The sequence below is a fragment of the Molothrus aeneus genome, chromosome 12 (genome assembly GCF_037042795.1).
Source record: "Molothrus aeneus isolate 106 chromosome 12, BPBGC_Maene_1.0, whole genome shotgun sequence".
NCBI classification, from domain to species: Eukaryota; Metazoa; Chordata; class Aves; order Passeriformes; family Icteridae; genus Molothrus; species Molothrus aeneus.
In genome coordinates this window covers 15,879,806-15,890,154 of record NC_089657.1, presented here as the reverse complement: position 1 = coordinate 15,890,154, position 10,349 = coordinate 15,879,806, and the positions used below count along the sequence as shown (strand labels likewise).

General features: G+C 51.1%; 1 protein-coding gene across 1 annotated transcript in view; it reads left to right on the top strand.

Annotated features, from left to right (window-relative positions):
* Positions 1-4,036: 4,036 nt before the first annotated feature.
* LOC136561527 (6-phosphofructo-2-kinase/fructose-2,6-bisphosphatase 4) overlaps positions 4,037-10,349 on the top strand; it is a 51,226-nt gene continuing 44,913 nt past the window's right edge. The window contains exon 1 of the mRNA XM_066557868.1: positions 4,037-4,106. Within this exon, the coding sequence (XP_066413965.1) occupies positions 4,055-4,106 (52 nt within the window). The 5' untranslated portion in view covers positions 4,037-4,054. The remainder of the gene's footprint in view (positions 4,107-10,349) is intronic.

Here is a 10,349-nt window from a genome sequence, read left to right as displayed (position 1 = left end):
CCCTGCTTGTTCAGTTTATCCAAGCACAAGCAAGGGTCAAACATCCCAGGCAGAAACTGGGAGTATTTACCTTGAACACTCTTCTCTCCTGCTGAGTTCTCCTAAATGCAAATAAATGATCAGATTTATTTTTCCCCTATGAATCTGTTCCTAGTTCCACTTGTCAGATTAACCACACCTCGCCAATCTGAACAAAATCTCAACAACCTCATCAGTGGTTGGCCACACAGATCTTGAGCAAAACCCAAGATTTCTAGCAAGTTTTGCTGTTAATACTTGCCCTGGTTTATCAGTGATTTAATCTACTTTGCTTTTAAGAACACTGAAGTCCTCTGCACAGTTAGGACCCTGCAGTGCAGCTTGTGTGGAGGGCAGCTGCTGCACACAAAGGCCAAGGCGTGCCTTCCCACCTTGGAAAAAATGCTGTGGAGGAGGATAGCCATGGTTAAGCAGAGGAGAAAAAGCAGAAAGGGCAGTGTGATGCCCCTGAGGCTGTGCCCAGCAGCAGGGCAGGGTTACAGCTGCCTCCTGCTCCTGCTGGACCTTTTGTTCTGCCAGGAGGAGAGGAGGCTCCTGGCTGACACTGAGCCACATCTCCCTGCCCAGCAGGACAGGGGGGTCACTCTGAACCTTTCCACAACACCAAGCAGCCAGGAATCCTTGCAGATGGGTGGTTTGTTGGATTTTCTTTGTTTTTAAGCCAGGGACGGGAGGGTGAGCTGCTGCAGTGCCCAGCCCCCTGAGCTCCATTTCTGGCTCTGCCTCACTACCTGCTGCTTCATGCCAGCTGCAGAAAATACTTTTTTTTTTTTTTTAATAAAACATAGGGATAAGGTTTCACTAAGCCCAGAAACTGTGACTAAAAGATGTTTCATGGGGAGAGCAGATGAAACAAAGGGCCTCTCTCCTATCCCAGGCCTCAGAACTGTATGATATTTCTTTAGAGAAATTCTTACACAACTCCAGTGGCCCTTGCTTCAAGCTGGAAGCAGTCAGTGACCAAAAGCAGAGTTAACTAAACCCGTTTTTGAGCTATGCCATCTGTGCCAGTGACAAATGCTCTGCTCCAGAACAGCACAGGGACATGGTGGCTCTGAGTACCCACCACATCATCCTCCTCCTTCACTGCTGCTCTTTGCAGTGGACAACAAACCTTGCTGATGTAGAAAAGACCACAGTTATGTAAAGTCACTTGAGCTCCTTAGAAGATAAAGCAAACTAGTCATTAATACTTCAGATGAAATCATGGAGAGTTAATTAGGATTAAGTACTGTCCAGAAGGGGGACACGGGTGACTTCCACCTCCACAGAGCCAGCACCTGCACTGTGGCACCTCCAGGAGCCATTCAGCTCTAGGGGCTGCACAAGGAGCTGCATCTTTGAGAGTTCCCTGAGAGAAAAGGAATTTTCCCCAGCATGGCAAGCAACAGTGATACACTTTTCTCTTGTGTTTGCCCTCAGCTGTGAGAGCCTGGCATTGGAGAAGCAGCAAGGGTCTGGTCTCAGCCCACAGTAACCCAGTCCTAGCTCTGAGTCAGCACCCAGACACGTGAAGGAAGGGATACCAAACATCCTTATGATCTCAGCCACTGAGTTTCCTCATTGCTGGAGGCATCATCACCTGCAGATAAGCATGCAATTCTCCCTGTCTAAAAAATCCACACCAACAAACCATCCTCTCTTTCATGTGGCTTAATTTCTACAAGCAATTCAGAAGCTGTTCTTTATTAACTGTAGTTTTAAAGCGTCAGGTGATGCCCAAGCAGAGTCAACATAGTTACAATGCTAATGTTGCCAGTGGGGGTCTGAAACCAGCTGCCCAGACAGAAAACTTAGAGCTTACTCTAAGTCAGTTTGGAGACAGCTATATCACTTGGAAACAACTTGGGATGCAGGATGGAGCTGTGTAGGTAAATGAAAAGACATCCTGACACGGTAAAGAAAATTTGCATGTGAATTTTATGCAAAACAAACAAAAAAATCTCTTAACTCCATTGCTTATGTCGACCATTTTCATCTTAAAAGGAGAATTATTACTGTTTTTTGACTAGTAAGTGGATTTAGACTGATGCTTCCTGAACCTTCCTTCATGTTCTGTTTGGCCCCCCTCTCTTGTGCAGTGGAGTTTCCCCCTGCCCTTGTGCCTATCTCTGCAGGCCAAAGGCACAGATAACTCTCCTGAGCTCAGTGCTGCCTCTGCAGCTCCTCACCCCAGAGAATAACAGTGTGATAACAGCCCTGGAGCTTTACACACACCCATTGAGTTCATGCCTGCCTCGGGGGGACAGCCCAACAAAATTACAGAACCGTGAGGAAAGGCAGCCACAAAAATAACGTGTCCCAACCTGACCAAAATAACAAACGCACTTCAGTATCACCCTAAGGACGGTATAAAGACCTAGAGGATTGTTGTCATTATCTCAAGCTTGTGTCAGGGGCAATGCTGTCTGTGTGTGTCCTCAGGGATGCTGTATGCGAGGGCAGCGCAACCTGCAGCCCGGAGCGGGTGGGCGGCTGTGCCCCGAGCGCACGTAGGGGCTGTGTGTGCCCAGACTGGCTTCACCGGCCCCGCTCCGGCTCCCTGCGAGGCGCATCCCGGCCCTGGCTGCCCTCCCTGCCTTGCCCTGCCCTGCAATCAGTGGGGTGAGCTCGGCTGGCTCAGCGCTGGCTCCGCGGAGAAGCTGCGCGGGTGCTGCTGAGCCTGGCCGAAGGCTGGCTGCTAAGCTGAGACCCACTGCTGCTGAGCTGAGACCCACTGCTGCTGAGCTGAGCCCCACTGCTGCTGAGCTGAGCCCCACTGCTGCTGAGCTGAGCCCCATTGCTGCTGAGCTGAGCCCCATTGCTGTGAGCCCCATTGCTGCTAAGCTGAGCCCCACTGCTGCTGAGCTGAGCCCCACTGCTGCTGAGCTGAGCCCCATCGCTGCTGAGCTGAGCCCCATCGCTGCTGAGCTGAGCCCCATTGCTGTGAGCCCCATTGCTGCTAAGCTGAGCCCCACTGCTGCTGAGCTGAGCCCCATTGCTGTGAGCCCCATTGCTGCTGAGCTGAGCCCCACCGCTGTGAGCCCCATTGCTGCTGAGCTGAGCCCCACCGCTGTGAGCCCCATCGCTGCTGAGCTGAGCCCCACCGCTGTGAGCCCCATCGCTGCTGAGCTGAGCCCCATCGCTGTGAGCCCCATCGCTGCTGAGCTGAGCCCCATCGCTGTGAGCCCCATCGCTGCTGAGCTGAGCCCCATCGCTGTGAGCCCCATTGCTGCTGAGCTGAGCCCCGCTGCTGAACTGAGCCCCATTGCTGCTGAACTGAGCCCCACTGCTGCTGAGCTGAGCCCCACTGCTGCTGAACTGAGCCCCATTGCTGTGAGCCCCATTGGTGCTGAGCTGAGCCCCATTACTGTGAACCCCATTGCTGTGAGCCCCATCGCTGCTGAGCTGAGCCCCATCGCTGCTGAGCTGAGCCCCATTGCTGTGAGCCCCATTGCTGCTGAGCTGAGCCCCATCGCTGTGAGCCCCATCGCTGCTGAGCTGAGCCCCCATTGCTGCTGAGCTGAGCCCCATTGCTGCTGAGCTGAGCCCCATTGCTGCGGCCACTGCCGACCCCCAGCTCCTGCCCCCGGGCTGCATTCACACCCAGCTCTCCAAAATGGCTACAGCCCTCACGTCCACTTAATTTTTACTCGTTAATTTATTCGTTTATTTTAAATTTCTCATGTTAACAAAACACGAAGCCCTGGGGAGCAAACAGCGGGGGGCCGGCCGCAGTCCCGGCAGGGAGCGGGCGATGGGGCGCGCAGCGGTGCGGTGCGGTGCGGTGCGGAGTTGCGGTGCGGGGGTTCCGCGGCCGTGCCCGCGCAGAGGTGCGGGATCCGCTCCCCGAACCCCTCCTGCGCCCCGCGGGCTGAGGGCGGAGCGGAGGCTCCGGCGGGGCGGGGGCTGCCCGGGGCCGGTCCCTCCGCCCCGCCCCGCGCGGGGCGCGCACACCCGCGGGCGGCTCCGCGGGGCTCCCCGCGGCCCTGCGCTCCGAGCCCGCCTCCGCCGCAGCCAGCCCAGCCCGCCGCCCATGTGGGGCTGCCGCCGCCGCGGCCGCTGCCCGCAGGGCCGGCGCTGCCGAGGTAGGACCCCCGGGACACCCCCGGGACACCCCCGGACACCCCCGGGAGCGGGGCTGCCCCGCCGCTTCTCTCCTCCCGCCCCCGGCTTCCCACCCGCGGGGGACCCACGCGCGGTCAGGGCAGGGCAGAGCGGGGAAGGTGGTGTTGAAGGTGGTATTGAAGGTGGTGTTTTCCTGGAGCCCTGCTCGGGATTTTCCCTCCCGGCTCCACCGAGCAGCGAGGGTGCCCGGCATCTCGGAAAGCTCGGCCGGTGGGAAATGGGAATTGCGGCTTCTGCCGGAGCAGCCCTGGGTGAAGGAAGGGTTGGGAGATGTGGCGTGCAAAAAGGGAATCGTAGTGTAGCAGCAGCTGTTTGCTCGCCGAGTTATTTTTGGAGATTGCTGTGCTGTGATGGACTTTTTTTTCCAACTGTCTGTAGGAAGGCGGGTTTACATCTCACTCCTCCAAGCCTCGCTGCTCTCCATTTGCCGAGGAACGGTGTAAAAGCAGTGCTTTGACAAATACTGATCTAACTGGTTAGCTCTTCTTCCCTTATTCCTAAGGGCAACTCCATAAAAAGCACACGATCTGCCCCTTTTTTTATCTGCCTTCGTGAGGTTTGGCTGCTGGCTTGTTGGGCCCTTCCTTGGAAAGGGCTGGCTGTCCCTGGGGCCCGAGGTCTGGCGTGTTTGTCAGGCACTTTGTGTAATACAGGGTGACAGCTGTGATGCAAGTGTACCAAAACTTCTGCCTGTGGCCTTAGTCATGGTTATGTTTGGATATAATTTCCCCACTTCCTAGGAAAATTGTATTAGGTAGGCTGGAAGATGAAGCGGGCAGTGCTGCTGCCGTGGGGCAGGAGGGGAGGCAGGGGTGGATGTGGCAGTGAGGGTGGATGTGGCAGTGAGGGTGGATGTGGCAGTGAGGGTGCTGTGGGGCAGGGGTGGATGTGGCAGTGAGGGTGCTGTGGGGCAGGGGTGGATGTGGCAGTGAGGGTGCTGTGGGGCAGGGGTGGATGTGGCAGTGAGGGTGCTGTGGGGCAGGGGTGGATGTGGCAGTGAGGGTGCTGTACTCGGGTTTGGTAACGGGACCAGGACTCCGGTGTCACACAAAGCTGGGTGTCACTGGGTGCAGAGTGGCCGTGGCTCTGCCCACTGAGTCACAGGCTTGCTCTTGTTTACAGCCATCATCCCTTTGCTTCTGCCGGCCTTGCAGTGGGCAGCTGCTGCTTCCTCCCTGCCTGACTCCACCCCAGGGCATGGAGAGGGGGTTCAGTGAGGTTGGGGTTGCAGAACCTCAGGACTAGCAGGGGACCCCCATTGAGCTGTTGAAACGTGCTGATGGCCATTGCTTTGTGGCTGAATGAAAATCCCTTGGCTGCCCCTTTGGTCATTCCCACAGTGCTTGTGCTGGTGTCTTCCATGAGCAGGGGTCTGTGGCTGTGCCAGGGGAATTGCCTACTGCCCTTGCTGCTCCTGTCAACACCTGGCTCCTTGTTGGCTCTGTAGCAGGACCCTTGGTGCTCATGTGGCTCTTTGAGATGTGAGGAGGAAAAATCAAGACGTTAATACTGAAGAAACTTGAAGACTCTTCAAGATTTTTCCATCTTTAAAGATGTTAATTCTAAATTAAACTTTTTCTTTTGGCAAATGCCAGAGAAACAAGTTCGTTTGAGGCAAAACCATACTAGACCAGCTATAACTGGGAGCAATCCCATATATATGGGATTGATTTTGTAGTGCTGTGCGTAGAGCTGAAGATGGGACTGAGTAAGTGCCCGTTGTGGGACTCCTGGTCCTTGTCCAGTGTGTTGCAGAGCAGTTTGCAAAGTTTCCAATAAGTTTGCTTAATGTGACCTTACTCAGTTCTGAGGCACTCCCATAATTATGGCTGCAATTAAAGGCAATAACATCCATTTACATAAGATGCCAGTCCTTTTAAATCAGTGCATCATCTAATGAGAGCATTCATGTAGGGATAGCTGTGCAGGATGAGGACCCAAAGCCGAGAGCACTTTGGGGAGGATTTGGTTTCAGAACTTTCTTGAGGTCATTCGAAGGAAGGATCTGCCATGAAATAGGACATTTTGTCATGAAAATGTACTAATTTATAAATATAACCCTTACCAATAGCAGGATGTTGTTGAATTGAGTGATTGTAACACTTCATTTTTTTATGTATCATCCATCCAATTAAAAAAAAAAATCAGCCTGGTTGCAACAATATTTTTCTCAATTTGATTGCGTCAATGTTCCTTCACTCTTATGAGTAAGAGATTTGGTAAATCCAACTTGTGGACAGTATTTAATTGCTGGTGAGGCACTATGGATGTGTTCTGAATGGCTCACTGGACTTGCATGGTTTCCTTGGGCTTAACCTCTGTATGATGCCCACAGATTTCCCCTTGAGATAAATATAAATCTTAGACTTGAAGTGCTGGAAAGGATCACATATTTGGGGAATGCTTTGACCTTTTGAAAGAAATGACCTGGTGGAGTATTCCCACCTTCCCACTCTAAATGTTTTGTTCTGTTTCTCTTTTTTTGTTTGCTTTAAGTTGTTGAATATGGTGTAAGCTTGTGGCCCCACACCCTGGGTGGGGCTTCTTGGGAAGAGCCACAAAGTCAGTGCAGTAGAAGGGGCAAAAATTGTCAAAATACAAGTGAGGAGGCACCAGCCGTGAGCCTGAGAAGTGCAGGGTTCCTTGGGTCTGTGCTGGTTTTCCCCAGAAGCCATTTTTGCCCATTATAAGAGAAATAATTAGTCTGTTAACCTTTTCTCACAGGCAGAGTGCTTGGCTTGCGGTATCTGAGACCGTAAGAGGTTAAGTAATTAAATTCTAAAAGGCAGCAAGAGAGAATAATCAACTCCAAACTCCCTAGACTGTCTAGTTGGGCTCTCCAGTGTCTAAAATTAAGTGATTTAGGTTGACTCCTGATTTCACTAGATTTTTACCAGGCACTCGAGTGGGGCTGCAGGAGAGGGTGCCGTGTTGCTGCACACAGGTTGTTATTTCCAGCAGTGGTGGGTTGGTTTTGGGCATGGTTTGGTCGTGCAGAGGGGCAAGGGCAGCTCTGACAAGGCTCCAGCGTGGGGCTGGGGTTCCTCTGAGCCAGGCTTGTTCCTGGGTGCCTGCCAGGACCTGGCCCTAGGTGCTGTAATCCCTCACTGATTATGAATCCTAATCTCCAGGTGTACTGAACCTGCTATCTGCTGAGGTGCTGACCTGGTGAAGTTAAATCCTAGGATGGTTTGGGTTGGAAGGGACCTTAAAGTTCGTCCCATCCCACCCCCTGCCATGGGCAGGGACACCTTCCACTCCCCCAGGCTGCCCAGGTCCCATCCCACCTGCCCTTGGGCATTCCAGGGATCCAGGGGCAGCCACAGCTGCTCTGGTCACCCTGTGCCAGGGCCTACTGTGCTCACAGGGAAGAATTTATTCCTAATATCCCATCTAACCCTGCCCTCTGGCATTTTAAAGCTGTTCCCCCTTGTCCTGCCACTCCACGCCCTTGTCCAAGGGCCCTCTGCAGCTCTCTTGGAGCCCCTTTAGGCACTGGAAGGGGCTCTGATGTCTCCCAGAGCCTTCTCTTCTCTAAAATCACTCTGAAGGCCTGAGCCTCTGGATTTGTGTCTGTGCAAAGAGAAGAAATACTTGGGGATTTTTGAGTAAAATGGGTCAGCCTACCTGTGCTATTACAACAGTGCAGTTTCAGGTGCCTTTAGGGTTGTGTTTTGATTCTGCCAAACTTATCTCTCATTTGAGAAGCTGCTGCATGAGGGGCTCTCCTGGGTGTTGGTGTCTGCCACATGTAAGGGTCTGAAGTAATTAATTCTGGAATTAATCCTGAAGCCCTGAGCTGCCATGAACACAAATGATGAGTCTCTTAATTGCAACTGACTTGTATCCATGTGATGGATAAAAAAGGATGTTTTGCAAATGTTTTATTAATAAAATGGGGTGGATTTGTCATGGGTGCCCTTGTAGAAATAAAGTGCCTGCTACACTGGAACATGGAATTTAAAGCTGTAATTTCTGCACTCGGGTATCTGAAATGCCTGCATGGCATTAGCTTCAAGGTGATTCAGTATGTTACTGTATTGTTTACAGGCCATGCAGAAGTAGAAAAACGTAGGAAAAAATAAAAACCAAAAAAGGTGAATAAAGAGTTTTGAGTTCTTGTCTCTTTTTGATCTGAAGTTGAGCTAGAGCTGCCCAAACTCCTTCCTGAGTAGTTATTTTTAAAAAACTTCTTTCTGTTTCTGCATGGCTCCCTGTCTTAGTGTGGAGCTGGCTTCACACATGTTGAGCTGTGGCCCTGGGCACTGCCAGGGGAGCTGTGTGACCCAGGCTCCTGCAGGCACTGCTCTCCTCTGAGCAGGAGCCACAGCAGCCCCACCAGCCCCAGTCTGCTGCAGGCTCCGTGCCTGTCCCCAGAGTGACACCTGAAAGTGGCTGGGATGTGCTATTCCTGCCTGCCTGGCTGGGAAAGCCCTCGTGGTGCTGCTTCTCTGGCAGTGGGTCCCCTTGTGAGGGGTTTCTCCATGGGCACACAGCAGCAGCCTTGGTGAGCTGTCTGTCTGTCTGTCTGATCCTGCATGTTTTAGGTGCCTAAACAGGGAGGTTTAGCAAGAAATCCTCATGTCTGGGTTAGGTACTGTTTGCCAGTGGATAGTTTAAATCAAAATGTGCAAAGACAGAATATTTATGGTGGTTTATTATAGCTAAAAGCTTCTATATGACTGCACCCCCTCTTTGGAGTTAAGGAGCACAACCACCATGAGTGGTCTGAAGCTGCTTCTGACCAGTGATCACTGGCACTCTTGGGATTTAAGGCTGGCTTTTCCTTCCTTTTAAGTTTCCATTTATGGTCACAGATCCCTGGAAATCTAATTGATGTTGTTGGTAAATAACAAGAGACATTTGCTGTTCATGGGAACCCTGTTGATATCCTTGGACTGTGCAGCATTTACCTTCTGCATTAAGGAGGGGGAAAAAAAAGGTGGTGTTTTTTTTGGTTTTTTTTTTTTTTTTTTTTTTTTTTTTTTTTTTTTTTGCTACCCATGTGAAACTGGTTTCCCCAAAACAATGAGGAGATTTCAGGGCTTCATGACCTCTTGCAATTAGAAAATGTCAGATGCCTGGTGAGAGGTGGACTGATGGGGGAGCAGCCCTGTTACTGCTGAAGTCATTACTCATTTTTGGTGGGAGATCAGTCTCTCAGATTCTTCTTTATTTTTTCCCTGAGAAGTGCTCCATTTGGGGATTAGAGTAGAGGAGCTTAAAAATCCAAGCAGCTCTGGAACAGATATCTCCCACAGATTTATGTCTTTGGGTTTTAACTGATTTTTCTTCCCCAGGCTGAGCCTTGCAGGGATTTGGGCTCGTCTGGTGTCAGTGCCAGGTCTGATGGGACCAGCTCAAAGCCCTCTGTGTCCTGAGAGCATTGGTAGGGTACCTCTTCACTCCTGCTAGCCAGTTTTCATTAAAATGTGGAACACTAATGTTCCTGAGACGCCTGTGCTGTGTGAAGGAAGGTTCAGATGTCCCTGGTGCCGAGGGGCACCCTCAGGCACAGACTGACCCAGGCTGGGGTGTCTGGAGCCAGCAGTGCTGGGCAGCTGCTGTTTCACTGGGGGTGGTGAGCGTGGGGGCTGCTCTGCTCATTTGCTTCTGATTCTCTTGCTTTGTTTTCTATTTTCGTATCCTTCTTGGCTTTCAATTGATATTTAGATTTTGGAATGTGTTTTACATGTTCTGGTGCCAAAGGCTGTCCCATATGCTGTTTGTGAGGGAGTATGGCTTCTGTGCACCTGAACAATTTTTTAATATTTTCTCTAGGGACACACTTGTGCTGAACCAAACTTATTTTTTCAAAATATAAAGAGAACTCAGGTGGGCTGCTTTTTTTGTTTGTTTTAAAGACAAGACTTCTTTACTAATTATGCTGGAGCCTCACTTGGTGAATGTTTCCCTTTGCAAGAGTTTAATGTGTAGCATTTGTGCTGTTTAGCCTGTCTGCATTCTGTAAATCTGATTATTTTGGCTGTCATAATTTTATTACTCTTATTAAGCTTCCTCATTTGCACATTGATCCTGTTAGTCTCAGGAAGCTGATAGGCCATCTAGGTCTACTTGCAAAATGCACAGAAAATGAGAAACCTGCCCTGGAGGCTCTGAATACTGAGATTCACTGTGATTTAGATCTGTGTGTCTGGCCTGTATTTTTTTCCCCTTCAGTGCTGTTTTAGACTACCTGTCTT